The sequence below is a fragment of the Podarcis melisellensis genome (assembly GCF_964234715.1).
Source record: "Podarcis melisellensis genome assembly, chromosome: 3".
Taxonomy (NCBI): Eukaryota; Metazoa; Chordata; class Lepidosauria; order Squamata; family Lacertidae; genus Podarcis; species Podarcis melisellensis.
This window is the reverse complement of record NC_138530.1, coordinates 68,679,860-68,706,006: the sequence shown is the minus strand read 5'-3', so window position 1 is coordinate 68,706,006 and position 26,147 is coordinate 68,679,860. Positions and strand designations below refer to the sequence as shown.

General features: G+C 43.8%; 1 protein-coding gene across 3 annotated transcripts in view; it reads left to right on the top strand.

Moving 5' to 3' along the window:
* NT5DC1 (5'-nucleotidase domain containing 1) overlaps nucleotides 1-25,676 on the top strand; it is a 159,447-nt gene extending 133,771 nt beyond the window's left edge. For all 3 annotated transcript variants that reach the window (XM_081905692.1, XM_081905690.1, XM_081905691.1), the window contains 4 exons: nucleotides 20,112-20,365; nucleotides 21,596-21,835; nucleotides 22,666-22,873; nucleotides 23,889-25,676. In XM_081905692.1, coding sequence (XP_081761818.1) covers nucleotides 20,112-20,365; nucleotides 21,596-21,835; nucleotides 22,666-22,873; nucleotides 23,889-25,647 — 2,461 coding nt within the window. In that variant the 3' untranslated portion in view covers nucleotides 25,648-25,676. The remainder of the gene's footprint in view (nucleotides 1-20,111; nucleotides 20,366-21,595; nucleotides 21,836-22,665; nucleotides 22,874-23,888) is intronic.
* The last annotated feature ends 471 nt before the right edge of the window (nucleotides 25,677-26,147 follow it).

Here is a 26,147-nt window from a genome sequence, read left to right as displayed (position 1 = left end):
CACTCCCCCCCTTCTCCAGCCAGTTGTTTTTCAAAACCATTTGCTCTTGGCCTTTCAACCTTAGGAAGAAGATATGGCTCATTTTACTGGGAGGCACATTGGTATTATTTTACTATTTACCCATTCTTAATAGTGTTTTTTCAGCCTTGGGGCAGCATATGTAATTTCCCATCAATGGGGCCCTCTTGTCTTAGGAGAAAACCTCTTGCCAAGGTTTTTTTCTGCCTGGCATGAAACCTTTGAAAATCTAAGCCCATTTAATTTAGGAACCTGATCAAGATATAAGCCAATATAAGTCTTGATTAAAAATGCAGTCTATATTCAGATGCCACATTCCCCCCTTTCAAGCTCAAGGACCTTGCTTACCAAGCGTCCTTGATAGCTTGATCTTCATCATATTCCTGAGGTAAAGCTCTGTATAGGGCCATGATATGAGGTAGAGTTTCATTCGAAATCATCTTGCTAATTGTACTTCTAAAACATGAGATGATACATGGCACCATACATAAAACCATTATTACTACCGTCAAGAAAAACAAGCAAGACAATAATATCCCTTTGAGTCCCGCAACATTAGGTAACCAATTGGTGAGCCATCCCATATCCCATCCTTCCCATGTTTATACTTGGACATGTGCTATATTCTCCATCTTTGTAGCCAACACACGGATTGCCTCACCATTATCAGAAATGTTAAAGCAACAGGCATTCCCTGTCAAGTTCAAGACTCCACATAGGCCTCCCTGCCTGGCAAGTACATAATCCATTCCCATTTTCAGCTGCAAAATGGCGGCTCTACTTTCATCCAACTGTTGTGCAATAAGTCTCAAACTCTGGGCCGTTGCATTGGTTACAAGTTCCACTACTGCTTGCAATCGAATTATTCTGTTTAGTTTATAAATAGGATCCCGTGCCCCTTGTATGAGCTCACCAGGATTCCAGGAGGCAGGATCATAATAGGCTATAATGCGCTCTGGCGGCCAATCATCAGTACCGCTCCAACTTTGGGTACTTCCTCCTGCTATACGAGAAATATCAGCATTCCTTCGTGTTCGCTTAGCTGAACTAGTGGGCATAATCCACATTGGTGGTAATACCCATCCCAGGAAACAAGTCCCACTCCATTTGGAAGGGAGTTTCTTGTATGCCCATTCTCCACATATCCACCACAACCATCGGGTCTGAGGTTTTTGGTACTTGGAGTACAGAAGGCGAAAATATCAAAAGAGGTAGAGAGTTCACAGTGCAGTATGTTAGATTGCCTTTTTCTGTCACAGTTATGTTCCACACCACTTTCCATGCATAAATAAAAGGAGGTGCACAGGGCAAGGTATTCCGAGTTCGATACGTAGTACCGTTTGCCCAGGTTTGACTATTCTTAATATAATCCCAAGTATAGTGGCAATGAGAAGAGCCTATCATGGTAGGGTCAGCTGCATCTGATGATTTATGCACACAGATTTCCCCTTGCACAGGTATAACTCGTATTGGTTTAGTTGAGTTCCAACCGGGGAAATTCTGTACTTCTGTTTGGTGTGGCATTTCGCTTACCATACCAATGGCACTTAATGGTATTGGTAATAAGGGCATACCTCCCTCTGAATCATCTGGCCCAAGAGAGCAAACAAGGCAATTAGTCCTATTTGCAACATTGGCTATCATCTCAGCTAAGCCTACCCACATATTGTGGTCATGGCGGAATCCATATTTAGCAAATTTGGTCAGATTCATGGACCCTTCCCCTTCCCAAGGGATCAGGATTAATAATAAAATCATGTTGATGTCTAGCATATGCATTCCTTCCACAAAAGATTACCTTATTGTGATAGCAAATAATTATTAGCCCCAATATAATTCCCCCAGTGACAGAAATGGGGAACCACCAAGACCGAAACATATATCCCGAGGATCCCCAATGAGTAATATCACTTATAATTGTTCCACAAGGGGGCAGTCAATCAATTGTATAAGAGAATCTTCCCGTTCACAATTGCTGGTTTAGACGCTCCTCAAGCTTCAGGCGTGCGCAGGTCAGCCAGCTTCCAGGTTGTGGCTGCAGCAGGCCGGTCGTCAAATGTTGCCCGTGACCTAACCCGCTCCCGGTAGGGCTAGATACAGGGGTTTTTGGAGAGAGTCAGTTTTAAAGGATTAGAGGGGTCACCTTTGCATGTCCAACTGCCTTCAGACTTCTTTAAACGAGAGTGATGAATCCAGGGGGTCACCTCAGCTACCTTCACCGCTGTTAGAATAGAGAGCAGGACGGTGTAAGGTCCACGCCACTTAGGTGCAAGTGGATCACGTTTCCACTCTTTCACCCATATGCTATGCCAGCCTGGAGCTGATGAATCGGCTTGGCAATGCTGCACGGCGTGTGCTTGAGGGCCCACCTGTTAAGATAAAAAAAAACAAACAAACACGGGAGAGAGACAAAAACACGGGAGAGATTGCACTTGTCCCTGTGTCACATGGTCTCCTATTTGTTTGAGGTCAGTTGGAGTATCCTGAACAAAGGAGGGCGGCCTCCCATACAGGAGCTCAAAAGGTGACAACTTAAGTCTTTTTGTGGGTGCGCACCGAACACGAAACAGTGTTATGGGTCAGCAAGCACGTGGGGATATTAAAGCAGCCTGTGCTTTTCCTTTGCAGGCTTGGCACAGCCCGGCCTGGTCCCTGGGGTGCAGGGCCGTAAGAGATGGAGGCAGGCTGGGCCCTCTCCCTCCTGGGTGAAGCACCTGCCGGAAGCCTCGTGGCAATCATCCCCCCCCCCGGGGGCACACGCAACAGACACTGGGGCCAACGGAGCGTGGTGGGTTAGGGTGGCAAATGCCTCTCTGAGCTCCGCAGAAAAGCTGAACTTGCACCAGAGCCGCCTCTGACCCACATAATGGGCTATTGCCAGCTTGTATTTTAGGGAGCTGGTTTCTTGTTTTCAGCCTTGCAGCAGCAGTACCCGACTGCACACACTTAATGTGATCTCACAACAATCCTAGGAGGTAGGCCATGGTTATTCCCATTGTAGAAGAGAGGAGAAACGGAGTGATATAATGCCAGCAGTAGTATAAATATGTCCCCATACATGCACCATACAAATAAAGAGTGGACACATAGTCCTACAGATACAACCGACCCTTTGAGGGTGACCAAACTGTTGATGCGGCCCCCCGATGAATTTGAGTTTGACACCCCTGCTTTAGACATATTAGTGGGCTTCTGGCATGCCCTGCAGATGCCTTGCACAAGCGTCTGGCGGTAGGTAGTAAGCCTGGCCAGGTGAATTGCATTGTTTGGATCCCAATTAGGATCTTCCAAGGGAAAGTTGTCCTGGAGATGATGGTCAATATTATAAATATTTCCCACTCTGGCCTGCTCACGCAAATATATCTGTGCCTTTTCAATTATGTCTCTCCTTTCCTCAGTGGTGAAAAGAGTATTCAGGAGCTGGCGACAATCTGTCCAAATAGGACTATTACTATTGAGGTCACCAAGTCCATCATAGCCTGAGGTTTTTCTGCGAAAGATGGGGTGTTTTCCAATTCATCAGATCTGTAGTTGTGAATGGAATACATTGCAGGGTCGAAGTTCGAGGTGGCCGTGGTCCAGGTTGCCCATTAACCAGCACAGGCTCCTCAAGTGCATCAAATACTCTTCTAAGAGGGGCTACTACGTGACCTTTTTCTTCACTTTGCTCTAGGGGCCTCAAATCATAGGGGATGGTATTTGTCCCAAGGCGTTCTTTTAGCAGCTTTATACGCCTGGCTGTATTGCTTGCTGACCGATTAAGGTCTCCCTGTAACTTCTGTAATAATTCTCTAGGACTTGGATGTACAGGGGTTTGGGGTAGGCAATCAGTTGTTCCACTAAAAGAGACTGTAGATGGAGTTCTACTGGGACTCACAGGTGGAATAACCACTTCTGCTTGGGCTTCATTATAGGACTCCAATGCCTCCTGAAGATATTTATCATAATCTATCAAGGAATCAAGCTCTGTGACTCCACTCCCATTATTCATTCCAGTTTCTTGCCTTGGGGTTACAACTGGTGGAGTGTTTGGATTAGGCTCCCTTCGATGTGGAGCATAGGGGGGAGGTGGAAGCACCTCTTCCTCTGGTCCCTCAAAAATGGGTTTGAGTTTATTTGGCAAGATTCCTTTCCTAGCTTCGGCTTTTACAGCCAATAATTTGCATCGTTGGACTTTGCATTCCCTTATCCATGGAGGATTTTTTTTTTTTTTTTATTTAATGTGCTCAGCCAGGAATCTATATATGAAAATTGTTCTGGGCACCCTCCAGTTTCTTTGGTGATGTTAGACCAAAGTTTGCTTACTAAATTTATATCAAAGGTTCCCTGGGATGGCCATCCAGTACTTTGTTTTGGCTACCCTAATTCACATAACGTTCTCAAGCGCTCTGGCGTCATTTTGACTCCATATGCCCCTGAGAAGGCTTTCTTAAAATTATTTAACATACATTCAAGAGGTGTATTTCCCCCTTTGAACCCCCAACTCCCATTGTATGGCCCTGTGAAGTATCCACTCAGTCACTCACACACACGCCTTACTGGGAAACGAAGTAGTACTCACTCCACACTTAGGTCAGCTACACATTGTACTTTCTCACACATGCAATGCACTAGATACTTCAACCACACTCTACCTCCCAATCTTCCCTTTGCCCTACACCAGATCACCATCTGATGTACCCAGCCACCTAGCGTACTCAGTTCCCCTTTACTGAGACGCAGAAGTTTGATCAGGACTTCTCTTCCTCCCAATTAATTGGAGGGCCAAAACCCCTTAGTGCACTTACCCTTAGCTGGTTGCCTGTTTATTTCTCTGGTCCCCCCCGGTCCGTCGCCGTCAGTGGGCAGGGTATCAGACAGACGAGACTTCTGCGTTCCCCCTGGAAAAATTTACCAGTGCGCGCTGGGAAGCAGTTTAGAGATCCTCTCTCTTGTACCCTGTCCAATAGGGCGAAGGGGCTGCGTTCCAGCAGACCACTTATCCGAGTCGCAGGCACCATAAAATGTAGCACCCTGCTTGTGGTTAACGCTTAGCTGGAATGAAATATTCAACGCAGCAACAGAGAAATTAAAATAATAATTTATTTGTCAGACAAATAAATGAGAGGCTCAGTGGTATATGGTTACCAAGCTCTGGCCTGCCTCCTGCCATTATGGCCAGCACTTATATTCCCTTAATCCAGCCCCCTTTGCTCCTCCTTGGGCTGCCTCTGTTCAATCAGCCTGGTTGGATTTCCTATTGGCTGATTGCTATAACTAATCACAAAAAGATACACCCATTTCCTCCTATCCTTATAAGGGAGACAAAGAGCTATATATTTGACATATAAGTAATAATATATCTTACATGGAATCTTAATTACCAGCTCACCTCTTGCCCTATTGCCTTCTAAAACAAATGTTTAATCTTACATTTTTATGTTCAACAGATGTCAAGGATCTTGAGTTCACATCAACATTGAAAGATCTCCTTCATTTGAGGGTCTTTTAAACAAATGCCTGACAACTATATATCAGAAGTGTTCGATGGCGTCTCCTGTCTGGCAAGGGGGGGCTAGGCTCATTTGCCCCTCTGGTCTCCTATTGCAATATGACTATGAATCTAGCATTTCTTAAATCCTTTGCATAATTACATTTAAGCCAATATATTTAAGCTAATATATTTCATACATTATCATATATAGCTTTTTAGAAGGATAAATCTCCTCAAAGTAAAAGGAAGGAACAGTTTACAGCCTCAAAATAAAAAGTGAAGAAAAAGTCTCTTCCCCTGTTTACACTCCCCCCCTTCTCCAGCCAGTTGTTTTTCAAAACCATTTGCTCTTGGCCTTTCAACCTTAGGAAGAAGATATGGCTCATTTTACTGGGAGGCACATTGGTATTATTTTACTATTTACCCATTCTTAATAGTGTTTTTTCAGCCTTGGGGCAGCATATGTAATTTCCCATCAATGGGGCCCTCTTGTCTTAGGAGAAAACCTCTTGCCAAGGTTTTTTTCTGCCTGGCATGAAACCTTTGAAAATCTAAGCCCATTTAATTTAGGAACCTGATCAAGATATAAGCCAATATAAGTCTTGATTAAAAATGCAGTCTATATTCAGATGCCACAACATCTGGGTTTTTCATAAAATTTTATTGGCAGTTTGAGTGGTTCATCTGTGTATTTGGGCTCTCTTGATTTCCACTGAGATGGTCTGGCACTAAAGATGTTATCTCAAGTATAAAGGAACACCCCATCATGTTCAAGTATTCTCTAAAGCAAAATCTGCAACATAATAATATTTTCAGTTCTGTGTGACGTCACTGAATCGAATATGACGTGTGTTGTGGCATAGAAATGTATTTATGCCGGGAGAAGCACGTAACATATATAAAAGTTAAGAGAATTTGTTATGGTGCAGCTCAATGTTACAGTATTGGCCTGAATATAAGCCTCACTTTTTTCCAAAATTCTGACCGTGAAAAGTTAAAGTGCGGCTTAAATTCGCGACCTTACAAAAATTGGCTTTTACGATATCGCTGCTGAAACAGACATACAGTAAAATGGAACGGGTGTGAGTGCCTGCAGAATTTTAAGGGAGCGGCTTATATACGGGTGTGGCTTATATTCAGGCCAATATGGTAATTTTAATTTGTACTGGGCACTATCCAATACTGTGCATTTTCAGCCGCCTTGTTCTGTCCTCTCCTCTGCAGCTCCTACACCCTCAAAAGGGTCTACTCAAACCGGTGTGTGTGTGTGTGTGTGTGTGTGTGTGTGTGTGTGTGTGTGTGGAGGGCTACAGGAAGGAGAGGAAATCCATTTTGTCCATTCCAACTCTATATTGGAAAATATATTTCAGTTTTCTTATAGAAAAGGTATATCATAAAGTTAAAGTCAGATTCTTTTCTGTTTTTATTACTGCAGTAAATTTACAAGTTGAAAAAAAATCAAACTACATTCAGCTTTTGTTTACGAAGGCTAAGCAGAAAATGGAAGAATGTCTCTCACAACAGGAAAATGATGATTTTTTTAGTATTATCAGAAGTTGCAATCTCCTTCAGCACCTCTTTTCCTTTTAGAACTGTTTTGAAAACTGTTTCTATCTGCTGTATTTTTATAATTTAAATTGTTGTATAACCACTATAGTATTTGAAATATTTATAAATAATCCATTAAAAATAAATATAAATAAATCTAGTAGTGGACTAGGTAAAAGAGAAGATAAGGTAAACTATATTCTAAAAATGATAAAATTAAGAGATTTGTTTTAAAAAGACGGGAGCAGTGATTCTAAAAATTAATCTATACCTCTCTTTTATGAAGTATAATGTAATAACTTTAACAGGTTGTACATTTTAACTGGTTGTAAACAGAGCTCCTATCCCTAAATGATTTATATATCATCCTGGCATTTGCTATATGACGTTTCTACAAAATATCATGGAAATGTTATTATATTGCATGCTTCAAAGCACTGAAAGATAAACATTTTATGAATAGTTTGCTGTCAGGTGACTCCCTAGAAGGAAAATATTGGCAGATGTTGCCTGTTGTGTAGTGTTATTTTCCATACATTTTAAAGCCTGTTCAAGAACTCAGTGACATAATTTGAGTCTGATGCAAGGCCATATTTGAACTTTCACTTAAAGAAATTCAGTGGAGCTCTCTTAAACTTTCATTGTATTGCAGCTAGTAAACCACTCTTTTACTGTATAAGCTATGGTCTGCATGCACTACAGTGGTAACTTGGGTTACATATGCTTCAGGTTACATACATTTCAGGTTACAGACTCCTCTAACCCAGAAATAGTACGTCGGGTTAAGAACTTTGCTTCAGGATGAGAACAGAAATCGTGCTCCGGCAGCACGGCGGCAGCTGGAGGCCCCATCAGCTAAAGTGGTGCTTCAGGTTAAGAACAGTTTCAGGTTAAGAACAGACTTCCGGAACGAATTAACTACTTAACCCGTGGTACCACTGTATTTGTTTTGGTGCCCCATTGGCGGAATTCAAGTTCCCTACTCCACAGTGCAGATGGGTTGATGTGAAAGAGCCATTTCACACTGTACTTAGGCTGTTATTGTTATTCAGAACTGCATCATTGTTTTCTGTTAAAAATGCAGAAAGTGAGAAATGCATCCCTAAGCATGCATTGGGTGTGTGCCTAGAAGCTGTAGCCAGTCAGAGTTCCTTGGTGTGTATCTCTGAATGTTTATGAAGATGCATCTGCTCTTCATACATCACATATTTACTGTGGAAGAAAATACCAGTATGGCCTTATTTGGTAATTGCCAAGGTATTTCAGAAGAGAGAGGCTGTTGGCAGTAGACCTTCTGCTTTCCATGTAGAAAGCCTCTGGTTCGATCCCTGGCGTGTCCAGGTGGAGGGGGGAGAATGCCCCCAGTTCAAAACCATGGAGAGCTGCTGCTACTCAGTGTAGCTACTACTGAGATAGATGGACCCATGGCCAGAACTTTGGAATGTACTTTCTGAAGTTCTTAAGAAACCAGGCCAAAACGAGTGCTTAAAAAACCAACAACTTTATTGCAAAGATCAGCCAAGAACATCTGCACTCACAGCTGCCTCGATTTTGGGCCACCTGTGGTTAGCAGGTAAAACTCCTCATCCCTTGGTTACTGTGAAGTGTGTGATATATAAAGCAACACTTGACTGAAGTTATGAACCACCTACTTCCAACTAGGATTGGAAGAGTGCTGATTCCTTAACAATTTTAGCCACATGCCATCATCTCTGATTTAATGTTTTTAAGTTTGATAGCTGCAATCAACCCCCTCTCCATTTTCTCTTGCTCTTTATTGAAGTCAGTGAAATTGCACCAGGATAAATAGGTTGTAGATCTGTATTATGTTACCAGATAGTGAATGAATAACATTTGTCAGCTGTGTAGGCTTCTAGTGTGGTTTTGAAAGTACATAGTGCCTCTTCTCAGTGGGTTTTACTATCCAACATAAGTTACACTCAAATAGTTCCATTAGTAATAATGGATGTAAGTTAGTCATGTCAATTTCAGTAGGTCTATTTTGAGTATGACTTAATTGGATTTAACCCAGCTTTAATTAAAGTTAACATTGGTAGCAATTGTTTAGATTTTGTTTTCAGAGCTTGAAATTATTTTTAGCTAATCCCCCCATTAAGTGCTCTAGAAAATTTCTAATCTCCTTCCTTCAAAAGATTAAAGGAAAGTTTAGCATTATACTGATTCATGATGCAACAATAAATTTAAGAGATTCCACTCTTTGTCTTTCAAGGCGAGCCTGTAAGTTGGTATATTGAGTTCAAGCAAGGATTCTGATACTTGCATAGTTATCTACTTTTATATCACCAGTGTATGTTACTACTTTTCAAAACAAGAATTATTTAAATCCAATACAGTCTTTTTCTCCCCCCCATGTTATTCCTGAAGAAGAGTTTTTTGCTCTTCTGCTTCTGTTTTTACAGTTGTGAAACTTGCATAAGTTCTTTTTTCTGTAAAATCACTGATTTCCTTCCACACCACAAAATTGAGTAATTTCCTCTAATGAAGAATCTCTGTGTTTTAAACACATTGGGAAACATAGAAATGAACTAGTCAATAATTTGTTTGTATGTCCATTGGTTTTTCCTTTTAGTTCTATTCTTTGAAAAGCTGGCCATACCCAGCCAGTACCTTTGTGAAAGGTGTTAGAATGATTTCCAGTTTCAGGGTCTGTCCAGGCAAATTTTTAAGGTCACTTTTTTATTTCATTTCACTATTGAACCTTGATGTCTCTGCAGGAATTTCAGATTCAGTTGTGCAGCCTCCTCAGCTGCAAATTGGAAGAACAGGTTTCTTAAATGGATTTGGGGAAGAATTGCATATATTTGATGAAAACACAGCAGGGTCGCTGCTAAAATGTACTTCTGGGCACACCCTATTAGTAGGAAATGATTTTTTAAAAAGCCAGTCAGAATGCATCACTTGGATTGGTCCAGACAATCCAAAAGAATTTCCACATCACACATGTGCTAATCTTTTAACATGCCACAAGACTTGTTTTTTACTGCAATGGGCTAGAAATGGTTTCATATAGCAGATGTTTCATGACCTTCAGGGAAGTAAGATAAATTTGGCATACAAAACATACCTTTGAATGAATGCATTGTGGCTTTTGTTCAACAGATAAATCTTTACAAACATCTGGCCTAGCCTAAAATATGCCTGACTTCAGGCTGCTGGCAGCTAGTGTTACTTTGATATGTTTCAGGCAAAGATTGGCTAGTCAGTCTTGGACCCAGTCCATCGGAGACTGCCACTAGAAACTGAGCTAATGGCGGACAGATTTCTGAAGTCCCATGTTGCCAAAATAATTCACCAACCACATAGGTAGCATCTCCATATGGGATGCTATAAGCTTGGTGTTTAGATATTCTGACAGAAGATCTTCCGGCGTTATATAAACCAGAAGAGGTTCTGCAAAGAAAACTATTAATTTCCAACAAACAAAATTCAAACTGAAGTCAGTCTTCCTGCATTTGATAGTTTCTCTTTGGACTCAAGCTGGTGATTCATTTATCTAAAGTGGAAACATGTGCAGATAAAGTTTGCTTATGATAAGTTTGCTATCTATTTCTATCTTTGAGCTGTTCTATACAGAAAAACACAAGGAAGATGGAGCAAGCTTGTTTTCTTTAAAAAATATATTATTGTTATGATATTGTACACATGAATCTTGAAATATGGCATAACTAATAAGAAATGGGTCACGGGGGAGTAAAACACTAAACGTTATTTTCCCTTTTTTTACATTATTTCACTTAATAATGAAGTCATTACAGTAAATCAGAAAAATGATTTTTTTCCAATAAATCAACTTATTGGACGACATCAATTCCACCACATGGCTAAACTGGTTTGCTTCATAACAGCGCCTTAAATTCAGAAAGCCCCAGCTGCCAGCTGGGTGGAGGTATAATAAATATTTTTTTTAATGTGATCGGTCTGATTGAAATATAAACTTGCTAAGTCCCCCCCCCCCCATTTCTTCAGATGAGCTATTGGTATGCAAAATGGCAGCATCTGTGTCAGGGAACTGACATCTAAAGCGCCGGAGGCGCAAAGGCTCACTGAGGGTGAGAGAGCAGTAGCAGCGGAAGAGGGAACCAGTAGAGGGCGAGCAAGAACTCCAAGGGAAAGTGAGTCGGAGGGATGGCTCAGAGACGCTTCAAGCGAAACCAGTGGGGAGGTCTCAGGACCTCCTATAGGGACACCCACACCTCGACGGAAACTGTCACGCCGAGAGGCCAGACGACGTGTTTCCGTTAAGGAGCTTTTATGTTGGAAACGTTTCCGAAAGCAGCCACTTTCGGATTCTACTAGTGATTGACGCAGCCATGCTGGAGGGGCTCCGTCACAGGCAGAGGTTTGAAAGCCTGATCAAACTCTGAGGGACTTGCATTTTACGCACAAGCAGCTCATCGTCCCATCACAGCAATCCGAAAGTCTCCGAAAGCCAGCTTGTGCAGGGAGAAGCATCATGAGCAATCCAGCCGGAACCGGGGAAGCAGGAGCAGCTGGAGGAGGTCCAAGCCTGGAAGAAAGGTACAGGGCGTTGGAGATCCAGTTGGCGCTGCAAACGGCGAGGCTTGAGGAGAGGAGGGCTCAGGATGCAGAAAAGGGAAAGGAGAAAACCACCCCGCTCGCCAGAAAGGTGCCAGGATTGGTGCAGAAATTCGGGGGGGATCCCAGGAACTATCATGCCTTTAGAACAGAGATGCAATACGCTCTAAACTTGCAGTTTGATGACTTCCCCGATGAGGAATCGCGAGTGGCGTATGTGATTGGCCATCTCGAATCCGGGGCGAAAGATTGGGTTAGACCCCTGATGGCAGCGAATAATGAGATCTTAAAGGACACGAGGAAGTTTTTTCGTGCCATGGACCTGATGTTTTCCAGCGATATTGAGCAGGGGGTGGTGCGAAGGCAGTTAATGGCTTGCCAGCAAGGAAGCAGATCTGTCCGTGAGTACTGGACTGAATTTACCATGTTGATTCACAAATTGGGGTGGGACCTATCGGCGGAGCCCATCCAAATGCTTTTCGAAGAGGGGCTTTCTTCAACCGTCAAAGATGAGCTTTCCCGGGGCCCCAGGGCGGAGTCTATGGACCAGTTAACCAAATCTGCGCTGGCCATAGGAGCGCGCCAGGAGGCGAGGGCTATGGAAAAGCGGGAAGGGAAAGGAGACCGTTGGAGGGAGTTCCGCATTCCAGACATTCCAGAGCCACCTTTCCCGCCGGCAGAGCCGATGGAAGTTGGAACAGCGCGGGCGCGCGCAGTTTCAAATCCCAGTGAAGGGCGGAAAAAGGAGGGAAAGAGCGCCAAGAGATGTTATCTCTGCCAACAGCCAGGGCACTTTGCCAGAGTTTGCCCACAAAGAAAGGAATGGCAAGGGATGGCAGGAGCTGTTGGGGGAAAGGAAGAGGAAGGCAAGGAGCAAGTAAAAGCCAACGCCTGGCTGCCACCGTTGGGGCACAGCAGCCAGGCCAAAGAGCAATGAAAGTGCCCATGCCAGAACCCCCCAGACCCGCTTTAGTGATAGAGGTGTTACTAGAACTGCCAAACGGACACCCACTAAAGGTCAAGGCGCTTTTGGATTCAGGCAGCTCCTGTAATTTCATGAGTAAGGAGTTTGCAGCTGAGCACCAGATACAGACTATCCCTTTAAGTAACCCCTTGCAGGTGACTACGATTGACGGCAGAGAGCTGTTGGGGGGAGAAGTTAGCCAACAGACTGTCCCGATGATAATGAGAGTGGCAAGGCACACCGAACAGATAGCGTTTAATGTGGCCATCCTGGGAGGAGCGCCCATCATTTTGGGGATGAGCTGGCTGGCGCTACACGATCCGCTAGTGGGCTGGCATCAGAGGGTGGTCTCCTTTGGGTCAGCGCATTGCCTAGAACACTGCAAGGAGGGGAAGGTTTCGGGAGGAGACAGAGTCACCCTAGCGGGGATGGAAGTGATGGACAAAGGGAAGGTGCCCCCGCAATACGCAGATCTGAGCAACGTATTCAGCGAAAGGGAAGCAGACAAACTGCCACCGCATAGACCCTTTGACTGTCAAATCAACCTACTCCCAGGGGCCCAACTCCCAGTAGGCAAGCTGTACGCCATGTCAGACAGGGAGATGCAGGAGCTGAGGGAGTTCATTGACAAAAACTTGAAGCGAGGTTTCATCAGAGAGTCCCGAGCGGTGGGGGGCAGCCCAGTGTTCTTTGTGGACAAAAAGAACACAGACAAACCGAGACTGGTGTGTGACTTCAGGGCCCTCAATGCAGTGTCGGAGCCCCTGGCTTTCCCTATGCCCCGAATTGATGACATTTTGACCAGAGTAAGGAAGGGAAAGATTTTTACAAAACTGGACCTGCGGGGGGCGTACAATCTGATACGCATAAGGAAGGGAGATGAATGGAAGACCACCATGTTTACCCCGTTGGGAGCCTTTGAATACCTCGTTATGCCCTTCGGTCTACAAGGGGGCTCCGCGTGTTTTCAAGCTTTTATAAACCACGTTCTGGGACCTTTGCTCTACAAGAATTGTGTGGCCTTTTTAGACGACGTGTTGGTGTATTCGGAAAATGAGGAACAGCATGTGAGGGACGTTCGAGAAGTGTTGGGCAGGCTGCAAGCCAACCAGCTGTGGGTGAAACTGGAGAAGTGCCAGTTTCATACCAAGGAGGTGGAATTCCTGGGGTACCGCTTGTCAGACAAGGGATTGGCCATGGATCCAGGCAAGGTCCAAGCGGTACTGGAATGGAAGACACCGAAGACCAAGAAGGACGTGCAAAGATTCTTGGGATTTGGGAACTTTTATCGGAAGTTCATCAAGAACTTTGCCCACTTGACGGCGCCCATCACCGACTGTCTCAGCAGCAAGAAGAAATTTGTTTGGACGGCAGAGGCGGATCGAGCCTTTGAAGAACTGAAAAGGGCTTTCGCCTCGGAAGAACAACTTCTGCATGTGGATTTACGAAAACCCATGAGAGTGGAAACAGATGCATCCGACCGGGCGGTAGGGGCGGTCCTTCTTCAACCGGGGAGGAGTGTGTCGGAGTGGAGACCGTGTGCCTTCTTCTCGCGGAAGCTGAATAAGTCCGAGAGGAATTACACGGTGTATGACAGGGAACTACTTGCCATTCACGAAGCATTCCGGAGGTGGAGACATTTATTAATTGGGGCACAACACAAGGTGCAAGTGTGCACCGACCACAAAAATTTAGAGTATTGGAGAACAGCTCGAGTGCTCAACCAACGACAAGTGAGATGGGCACAGGAATTCTCCAAATTTAACTTTGAGATTTGTTATGTGCCAGGCCCAGAAAACGTCAGGGCGGACGCGCTCTCACGCAAACCAGAATATTGGGAAGGGGAGGGGGTGATCGAAGAGAGACATGTCATCCCGGAGGACCGCTGGGTGTGTGGGGCGGCGATGGTGGGGCAACGAGAACTGGTGGAGGAAACGGAAAATGATGAATATGCCCAGGATAAGCTCAGAGGTCTCAGGGGGGAGGGCGAGAGCCCCGGAGGTTTTGAGGAAAGAAATGGGGCATTGTATTACAAAGGGGCACTGTATATACCCGAAGGTGAATTGAGGGGGAGAGTACTCAAGCAGTTGCATGATAGCCCCACGGCGGGACATTTTGGGCAACACAAGACCATGTGGTTGGTTACCAGGGAATTTTGGTGGCCTAAGGTGAGGGAAGATGTAAGGGAGTATGTAAGAGGGTGTGACCAATGTCAGCGAGCCAAAGGGGAAAGAAGGGCGCCGGCAGGGTTATTAGAACCTTTACCCACACCAGAACGGCCTTGGGAAGCGATATCAATAGATTTTATGACGGATCTGCCAAGGTCCAAGGGGAAAACAGCCATCATGGTAGTAGTAGACCTGTTAACTAAGATGTGCCACTTTGTAGCATGCTCACATGCAGTCACAGCGGAAGAAACGGCGAAGTTGTTTGTGGAACATATCTTTAGGTTGCACGGGGCTCCCTCGAGGGTGATCTCAGATCGAGGCAAACAATTTACTTCCAGGTTCTGGAGGAAGCTCATGAGCTTGTTACACGTGGAAGTCAATTTTTCAACTGCCCGGCACCCTGAAACCAACGGGCAGGCGGAAAGGGCAAATGGCATTCTTCAACAATATCTTAGGTGTTATGTCAATGACAGAGAGAACGATTGGGTCGAAAAGTTGGCGTTGGCAGAATTTGCCTACAATAATGCGGAGAATGTGTCCACAGGGATGAGTCCCTTTTTGGCTAATTACGGGTGTCACCCCAGGGCATTTCCAGGGGAAGGAGGGGAGAGATGGAGCGTCCCAGCGGCTGAACATTTTGTAGAAGAGATGGAACCCATCTATCAGCAGCTCCAGCTCAACTTAGAAAGGGCTAAGGCACAATATAAGAAGCAGGCAGACAAGAACAGAAGGGAAGGTGAAACCATAAGGGTGGGGGATCAAGTGTGGTTGTCAACCCAAGGGTTGCCGTTCAAAGGGGGTTGTAAGAAACTGAGGCCCAGAAGATTGGGACCCTTTGAGGTGATTCAGCAGGTCAACCCGGTAGCTTTCAAACTCCGATTACCCAATCACATGAAATTGCACCCAGTGTTCCACAGGTCGTTACTGTCACCATACAGGGGAGGAGGTGAAGGGGAGCACGTCAGGGGACCAGCCTTGGAAGAGAGGGAACGCCGCAACCATGTAGCGGAAATCCTCGATTCCAGGTGGAAGGGAAATCAGGTGGAGTATTTAGTGGCGTGGGAAGGGGAACCGGAGTCAGAAAACACCTGGGTAAGTGCGCAGGAAGTCAATGACGAGGTTTTAACAGAAACGTTCCATCAAAGGTTCCCGAGGAAACCTCAGCCGATAGCAAGGTTTAGGAGGGAGTATTTCGGCACCACCGATGAGGAAGAGGAAATGGAAGGGTTCGCGGAGTCGGAGTTGGAAGAGGGAGTGGACTCTGATGACGAAGAGTACCTAGAGAGTAGGAACAGCAACAAGTGGAAGGAAGTGTTCGCGACGTCGGAAGATGAGGGAGGTTCTTTCAAGGGTTTTACCTCCTCACCGCCAGTAGGAGAGGAGACGGGAGGGGGTGAAGGGGGCCCTGGAGGGGAGGTGGATGTCAGGGAACTGACATCTAAAGCGCCGGAGGCGCAAAGGCTCACTGAGGGTGAGAGAGCAGTAGCAGCGGAAGAGGGAACCAGTAGAGGGCGAGCAAGAACTCCAAGGGAAAGTGAGTCGGAGGGATGGCTCAGAGACGCTTCAAGCGAAACCAGTGGGGAGGTCTCAGGACCTCCTATAGGGACACCCACACCTCGACGGAAACTGTCACGCCGAGAGGCCAGACGACGTGTTTCCGTTAAGGAGCTTTTATGTTGGAAACGTTTCCGAAAGCAGCCACTTTCGGATTCTACTAGTGATTGACGCAGCCATGCTGGAGGGGCTCCGTCACAGGCAGAGGTTTGAAAGCCTGATCAAACTCTGAGGGACTTGCATTTTACGCACAAGCAGCTCATCGTCCCATCACAATCTGGAACAAAAGAAGTAACTGCAGTACAATCATCATTTTAGAAGCAGCCAGTCAGTCCATAATGAAGTGTCTCAATTTATTCCAACATATTCTATTCATATTTATACCTTTCCAAACCATACTAGAATTAGACTGATACAACTTGTTCAAAATATGCATGATTTGTACCCCTAGATATTTAAGCAAGCTTGTTTTTCTCCTGCTCCAGAGCAGGTATCCCCAGCCTGTGGCCCTCCAGATGTTTTGGCCTACATCTCCCATGATCCCTAGCTAATAGAACCAGTGGTCAGTGAGGATGGGAATTGTAGTCCAAAACATCTGGAGGGCTGAGTTTGGGGGTGCCTGCTGCAGAGGATAGGTCCCGAACCAAGGGATTCAACTTAAAAGAAAGGTGATTCTGAGTAAACATTATGAAGAACTTTCTAACAGTAAGAGCTGTTCAGTAGTGCAATGGACTACCTTGGAAGGTGGTAGACTCTCCTTCCTTGGAGGTTTAAAAGCAGAGATTAGGTGGTCATCTGTCATGGATGCTTTAGCTGAGATTCCCGCATTGCAAAGAGTTGAACTAAATGGCCCTTGCCGTCCCTTCCAGCTCTACAGTACTATGAATTGTACACAATTTCAACAAAATTCAGAAGTGGGTTGTGTGCTTTAGTGTTTCCCCTTTCCAAAAATTCCTGTGGTATAAATTCCACAATAAAAACCATGATGTGTACAGCTGGAAAGCTCAAATTCTGTATTAAATATCCCACAAAGTCTTTGGATAGTGGTTTTTTCTCCCCTTTTTTTTCTTAAAAAAAAGCCTACTGACAGTGTTCTTTTAAAAAAAGCTTGATGGAGCCATAATGATTCAATAAAGCCCCATTAATTTATTGAATTCCATGTAGATTTAGTAGTGTGTGTGTACCCCCACCCCAAGGGTAGAAGTCAAAGCATGTCACAGTTTCTGGGAAGTTTACATGTCACTAGAGGAAGTGCTTTAGTTGCAATGAATGTAGAGGAGATAAAAACACTTTGCGTACAATGTGGACAGAGCAAAGTTGATCAGCAGGCTGACCAGTGTTCCTAAGCTCAGTGGCTTTGAAGACACAATGTAAAAACTCCCTGGAATTTGTGTAGGCTTGTCTATTGAAATGAGTTTAGTGTCTTGGAGTACCCCCCTCCCCAAAAATGGGGGTAGGGGAAGCTTAATGTTTTCAGATGGAATTTACATGTTTCTGGTGGGAAAGGATGCTGATCTGGCTTCAGAATCAAAGCTCTTAGGATAAGTAATAGCATTACTTTAGGTTGCTGTTTTGGGAATTTGATATGAAAACAAAAGACAGACTACGGTATAGGCTGAGAGAGGGAAAGGTTCAAAACTGAGAGAGGAGAATTGCAGCAACCAAATCTGAAATGACAGCTGAGGCCTTGTATGTGAAAGGAGGGTGTTGATGGAAAGGGAAACAAAGGCAGAAGTCGGGAATCCATCTCTGTTTTGATCCAGCAGTTGCTAGATGGCTGTAGGTCACTTGTCTATCAAGGATCAAAGGCTGTGCATCACTAACTGACTCTCAGCTGCTACAGGACATGTTGAATTTTAATATACGATTTGTTGCCTCTCCCTACTTCTTCCCATTCTTCTCCTTACCTCTCTGTCCTAATGTGTTATTAAGTACGCTCAGGTGAGGATGCAGGAACTGGAATGTTAGTTTGTTTAAATATTGATATATTGCTGCATCATAGAAATATATTACAGCAGTTTGCAACAATATAAAGCCATAAAACCATACAGTAATATCATAAATAATTAAAAACAAGTTAAAATTAAAAAAATTTAAAGCAAACATCAGCACACCATTGTGGGCATGTACTCCTTAATTGCCAGCATAGGCCTGGCAGAATAGAAAAGTTTTCAGCAGGCGTTTATAAGTTGGCACAGAAGGTGTCTGCTGAATCTCTTCTGGCAGGGTATTCCAGTACATAGAATGGGGATAAACCAGGGGCTTCTCAGAGCAGAGGCATTCTCACATTGGGAAGGGCCATATCACAGTGGGAGAGCATCAGAAACGGTCCCCAGAATCTCCAGGTAGGGCTGGGGGAGACACCTGTTGGGAACCCTGGAGAGCTGCTGCCAGTCAGTGTAGACAATACTGAACTTGATGGACCAGTGGTCCAACTCAGTATAAGTCAGCTGCCAATGTTCCTATTTTATTCAAAGCACTTTCATACTGAAAATGTTCCCTCTGCACTCTACCAGAAACTCTAAAGAATGCTAGTTCTATCACACTATTATTTATCAGACCACACCTCTCTGATTTTGTTGTAGGGACAGCAGTGGGAAATGGTTAAGTGGTCATTCATTCACGTTTTTAAGCCATAATAGGCCAGCACTAGTTAAGTATTAGAAATAAAATTTTCCAGGCAATTTTTTTCATTCTTAAAGGAAATGTCTACTTTGTATATTGCTAAGGATAGTGGTACCAAAGCTGCTTTTCCACATTGCAAAAGCAGCTTAACACAAACCAAAACTGAGTCCCAGTTTTGTTGAACAGAGTGAAATTTCTCCCAGTTGTGGCTTGCATGTGTCTATCAAGTCTTCATCTTTACTTTCTGCCTCTGTAGGGCCGCAGTTTTGGCAAAATCAAAGTACAGAAAACAAGCAATTAATGCCACACTAAATGCAGAGTTTATTGGGGATAAATTGGTGAGGTTTTAAATATTTGCCTCTTGATAAACATGGGATAGCTCTGGGCAGCCGTTCATTAAAAATGTGGAACAGTTTCACGTTTAGCTAGAGGTTGCTAACATGGGCTGCTTTTTGAGCCATTGCCTTTTGTGAAGTAAACTGCAAGGGAATGGCAGTGTAAATTAAATAGTGTGGCAGACAGACAGATACTGACATGAAGATCCAGTGATATTTAATATGTTCAGAGTTTAATCCAAGATTAAATGTTTGAAGTTCATTTGAGTTTCTGCAATTAGAGAAGCCTTTGTGGGAGGAAGGGGGAGGGGAACCACCCAAAAACTTTCTCAGTAGATGTAATGTTTCGGTAAGGCTGTTCCTTTCAGTTTGATTCCAGTGATCCCATAGTACATTTTTGAAGGCAAATAAATGACTCCACAGTGTGAATGTGTAAATAGGTCCTTTTAAATCACCAATGGTCTGGCATAATCAGTGGTTTGCTGTGGTATTTTTCAAAAGCCAGAGTGTCAAAAAGGTTTGTGTAGGTATAAAATGTTTGCATTTTATGAAGCAACAGTATGTTACACAGCTCATATGAACGCTGTGTAATGTTTTTATTGCTTTTTACTTCTATAAATGTTGTAGATTTTAAAGTGTCCACCTAACGTATAAAGGAAACTCGTAAATGTTCAGCCATTTATGGGCAGCAATTTCTCTAGGGTTCAGTCACCTCCATCCCACAAACACACATATGGATTTTGCATAATTTCTAGCATCTTAAGTAGGTGGCAGAGCAATTCAACCCCCTGTCAGCACAGGGATCCAGCCATATAGTAATACCGTATGACTGAAATGAATAGAGTTGACCCTTCTCTTGTCTTCCACAGGCTGGTGAAGGATGCACCGTGGGATGAGGTCCCTCTCGCTCACTCTTTGGTTGGATTTGCCACTGCTTATGATTTCTTGTACAACTATCTTAGCAAGTCCCAGCAGGAAAGATTTCTTGAGGTGATTGCCAATGCCTCAGGATACATGTATGAAGCCTCATACAGGCGGGGATGGGGATTCCAGTACCTGCACAACCACCAGCCAACCAACTGCGTGGCCTTGCTGGCAGGAAGCCTGGTTCTGATGAATCAAGGTATGTGCTGAACAATGAGAGAGTCATTTTTTTAAAAAAAGTATGATTGAATCAGTAGCATTTTCTAGTTGTGAACAAAAGTTTCAGAAGTTGATACAGTTGCTTGATAATCAACAGCTAGTGCAACCAACTGGAAAGGGAATGTTGGGACCTGCCTCAAGTAGGCAGACCACAGCTGCCTTCCACTTACATTGATTTACAGTGCAGTAATAACTCACTTCTCAGTTACTGAAGTCATTTAGGTTTACTGCCAGGTAGCCGTGATTAGGATTGCAGCTTTAGTTTATTTTCAGGACATCGCCTTGAGAAGTGTTACTGAAGAAGCTCGCTGTTTCTTACTCTTTCTTCTTCAGAATGCATTTGCAAGTAATTTATTTATCCTGTATGTTTTGTAAAACAGCTTGAACGGGAAGGATATTACATGTGATATAATAGAGGGAGAAAAAAATTATCTCTGTCCATTTATTCCACACCCTGCAAAACTGTATAAACCTCCTTTATCATTTGCCTATTTTTCTAAACTAAAAAGTCCCAACTGCTTTAGCCTTTCTTTGTGGGGAAGGGTTTCAACCCCTTGATCAATTTGGTCATCTTTTTCTGCTGGTTTCCTGGTTGTTTTTGAGTTGGATAGACCAGAATTGTACATAGTAAGATTCCATGAAATCCAGCCACATTAAATATTGATTTAAGTGGTGCATCACATTTCCCTTCCCTCCCTTAATCAACCCTAGCATGGATTTTGCCTTTTTCTCCACTGATCCACACTGAGTTGCATCTTCCTTGAGCTATCCACCACAAACCCATGACCTTTCGTTTAGTCAGTCACTGACAACCACTGGTCATTGGCCAGGCATGATCCCTTGGCAGAAAACTTGGGCATTACATGTTATCAAAGGCTTGTCTCCTATATATGGATCCAGCTTAATACACCTCATCAAGGCTGCATGTAAGTAACTGCTGCTTGGAGAAGAAGCAGCCAAGTCACATAAGTAGGAAGATGGATCATGCCCCTGGCCTTCAATTGAGGTTTTGGAATAATTCATTTTTAATGAAAGCTGATATTCAGGGGAAGCTGAATTCTTTGCCACTTTCAGTTTGGATATTTTCATAGAATACTTTCCATCCTGGTCATAAACTAGTATGTGTAATTTTTTATATATCTGTGTTTAAAAATGACATTTTATAGATCGTATCTCTATTGAGTATAATATTCTCAATATTACCTTCCAGGTTATCTTCAGGAAGCATACCTGTGGACTAAGCAAGTCCTTGCAATCATGGAAAAGTCTATAGTTCTGCTTCAGGAAGTGACAGATGGATCTCTCTATGAAGGAGTAGCATATGGCAGCTACACCACCAGATCCCTTTTCCAATACATGTTCCTTGTTCAAAGGCACTTTGACATTAACCACTTTAAACACCCCTGGCTTAAAGAACATTTTGCTTTTATGTACAGGACAGTTCTGCCAGGTAAGCAGCTTGAATCAGCTTCAAAATAAATGGCCAATGGGTCTTTAGATGAAGCCCCAAGTTGTGAGATTCTTGTGTACAGTGGCAGGCTGCATGCCAGTATCAAACTGTAGCCCTTCCTGACAGGAGATAAGTGCTGCTGGAGCTGAGCAGCACCAACCAGCTGTCAAGTGATACACACAGTGGAATCACACCTAAAAATCTGTTCCTGCACACATAGAGGATTCTCTGGATCAAAGTGATCCAGAATATTTGGGTTGGATCCAAAACTGCATTTTTTAATGCAGAAAGCACTTTCTGCTTTTCTTGCCCATTTGCCCATTCAGCTTGCCCATTTTCCCAACTTGCCTCTCCGCCCCCAGGTAACTAGCAGTGCTGCTGCTGCTGGGAGGCTAGTGCTGCACCTCTACCCCACCAGGCAAGGCATTCCTGCTGAAAAGGGAGTTAATATTGTGATATGGATCTTCCTGCTGCAACTAGACTATGAAGTTGGACCACAAAACCAGGCAAACCATCCTTATTAGAATGCCTGCTACAACACAAGTATTCCCATACGTGTACATATAACTGAGGCAATACCACTTCACAACTTTATACTGTTGTTGGGTTTGAGATTAACAAAAAAGGGGGTGTCTGTTGAAACTCTTTTCTTAAATTGATTGCATGCCAGATAAAACATTATTCAAGAGCATAGTTAGAATCCTGGAAATCTTTAATTCCCAAGGACTCCCTCTGACTTCAGCAGGACACTCCCATCTCTGTACTCAAATATGCAAGTGTTGAGTAATGTGCTTACATGGATACATGTCTGATTTTACTTTTCCTCATAGGATTCCAAAGGACAGTTGCTATTGCAGATTCCAACTACAATTGGTTTTATGGACCAGAGAGCCAGTTGGTGTTCCTGGACAAGTTCGTTATGCGCAATGGTAGTGGAAATTGGTTGGCTGATCAGATAAGGAGGAACCGAGTGCTTGAAGGCCCAGGGACACCATCCAAAGGGCAGCGTTGGTGCACGCTTCACACTGAATTTATCTGGTACGAGACAAACAAATCCTAATGCAGAGAGACTTTTGAGGGTCCTCTGCCAATGTATGTAGGAATATTGTACTCTGTCCATGTGCTACCTTCGACAAAAACTGACTGGCATGAAATTAACAGCCTTGTGAATTTTGAAATTCTGAAAGCAGCATCTAATGAAAACTGAAGAAAAAATTGGCAGTAATTTTGTGCAAACCTCAGCCCCAACCTGCCCCCTGCCCCGCAAAAGAATAATAATCAACTTATGGCACAGAAGAAGCCTTGTGGGGTCTGCCATTGGCTGGAAATTAGGCTCCTGAGTATGTACAAAATTATCTTTTACTGTCAGATCACAGAGGTTTGTAGGTATTATATGCCTCCCATTTCAGCTCAGGAAACAGAGAAGACTACAAACCCCGTGATCCCCAGCAGAAAATGATGTTCATGAATATACTTAGGAACATCATTTCTATCCAAGGATAGATCCAGCAAGGCTTCTCCTTTGTCTAGTGGGTCTTCCTTACTGTGGGATACCTCCTCATTCTTAGAAGTAGGTTTGTTTGTTTGTATGTTTTATTAACTTTGGAAAGTGGGAGTCCTGGCTTGGTGGGCTAGGTTGGGGGGGACAAATACCATTTTGAGCAAGATACATATTTAAAGCGGTCTGAACCTGCCTTGAAATGGAGAAATGCTTCTTTTCTAATGGGAAGTTCACAAATTCTTATTTGGTCCCATCCCCAGTGTCAAGGACTGGAGCTTTTCATGACTACTCTTCCCTGAATCTTCCTCATCTGAAATATTGCCTTCCCTAGTTGTTTGCAGATATTCTAGATCATGCGAGTTCCTGTAGTGTAAGATGCTATAATTCCGGCTTATAGATAAGCAAAATCTGCATTTAATCAGGACAGTATTCTTCAGTAAGGATGGTTAGAGAACGGAATATTGTTACCTATTAATATTTAACTGAGAAAATCAAAAGAGATGAATAATTAATGCCTATTATTGTCATTCTTTTATTTTTATTTTTGGAAAGGTATGACGCAAGCCTGGGTTTAGTCCCTCCTCCAGACTATGGCATTCCAAAACTGCATTATTTTGAGGACTGGGGAGTTGTAACATATGGAAGTGCACTGCCGGCCGAAGTCAACAGACCTTTCCTCTCCTTCAAATCAGGAAAACTGGGAGGACGTGCAATATACGATATTGTTCACCAAAATAAATACAAAGACTGGATAAAAGGCTGGAGGAACTTCAATGCTGGCCACGAACACCCAGATCAGAACTCCTTCACTTTTGCCCCCAATGGTGTACCTTTCATAACAGAAGCTCTGTATGGACCAAAATACACATTTTTAAATAATGCACTGATGTTTTCTCCAGCTGTGTCAAAGAGCTGTTTTTACCCCTGGGAAGGGCAAGTTACTGAAGACTGCTCATCAAAGTGGTTGAAATATAAACATGACTTGGCTGCAGATTGCCAAGGGAGAGTGGTTGCTGCTATGGAAAGAAGTGGGATCATCTTCATCAGGGGTGAAGGAGTGGGTGCGTACAACCCCAAACTAAAACTGAAAAGCCTCCAAAGAAACCTGTTACTTATACACCCCCAGCTCCTCTTGCTAGTGGACCAAATACTTATTGACGATGGTAGCCCCTTGGAGACAGCAGCCAGCTTCTTCCACAATGTGGACGTGCCTTTTGAGGAAACAGTTATTGACGATGTCCACGGGGCCTTCATTAGGCAACGAGATGGAATGTACAAGATGTACTGGATGGATGACACTGGCTACAGTGAAAAAGCTGTCATTGCCTCAAGAATGTATCCCAGAGGCTACCCTTACAATGGGACAAACTATGTGAATGTCACGACTCACCTGCGAGCCCCAGTCACGAGAGCTGTGTACCTCTTTATTGGGCCTTCCATTGAGGTCCAAAGCTTCAGCGTCCATGGGGATTCTCAGCAATTAGATGTCTTCATAACAACCGATGAGCATGCCTATGCCGTCTATTTATGGACTGGTGAGGATAAAAGCCGCTCTGTCTTTGCACAAGTTATTGCAGACCGCCATAAAGTTCTGTTTGACCAGGCCTCAGCTATTGCCATCCCCCCGGTATCAGAAGTCAGAGACTACATGGGGATAGTAGAAAAGAACATTCAGCATTTCAAGCCTGTCTTCCAGCAGCTAGAGAAACAGATACTTTCCCGTGTGCGGAACACAGACAGCTTCAGAAAGACAGCTGAGCGCCTGCTGCGGTTTTCAGATAAAAGGCAGACGGAGGAGGCCATTGACAGGATATTTGCAATCTCACAACAGCAGCAGCAGCAAGGCAAAGCAAAGAAGAACAGAAAGATGGCTAAAGGCTATAAGTACGTTGATGCTGGTCCCGACATTTTTGCACAGATTGAAGTGAATGAAAGAAAAGTTCGACAGAAGGCGCAGACTTTGGCTCAGAAAGAATTGCCTGTGGATGAAGATGAGGAAATGAAAGATCTTCTTGATTTTGCAGATATTCCATATGGGAAACACAAGGACAGTGTGTTATTCAAAGGCCGATCTGGTCTTGCACAGATGCTGGCAACTGCTCGAAGCAGTGCTCCTTCGATGTCAGCATCTTACACCCGCCTCTTCCTCATTCTGAACATTGTCATTTTCTTTGTCATGCTAGCCATGCAACTCACTTGGTTCCAAAAAGCCAAGAGCCTGCATAGCCAAAGATGTCTTTATGCGATCTTGCTAATTGACAGCTGTATATTATTGTGGCTGTATTCCTCTTGTTCTCAGTCACAGTGCTAGCAATAAAAACCCCAGTGATTGCTACTTGACCATTCTGTGATTAGATATGTCTTTGCAAAGCATTAAGCCTAATAGGGCCAGAATATATTTTGTTCATCTTCTGATACATTCCAGAAACCCTGGTGGGATTGTTGAATTATTGTAGTCAGAGAAGATAAAGTTAATGGGCATTGGGGCACTGAACACATATCTCAAAGTTCCACCTAGCTATGGGTCAAGTTGCATTTGTCCTAAGAATGAATGTTACATTTCCTTGTTCTGAACTCAATATGTGGCATTACATTTCCTTCTTCAATAGAGAAATTATATCTCTCAGATGAGTTGTTCCATAACTTTTGTGAAGTTTTTAAAATATGTAACTATTTTAACAGTCCCCCAAACTGGTTGTTCACACATGCAGCAAGGTTTTTAGCCAAAGGATTTCATCCTTTCTGTCTAGCCAGAGATAATGATATGAAGGGAGGGTGACGAGAAGTGCTATTGATTATTTGTTGTATCTT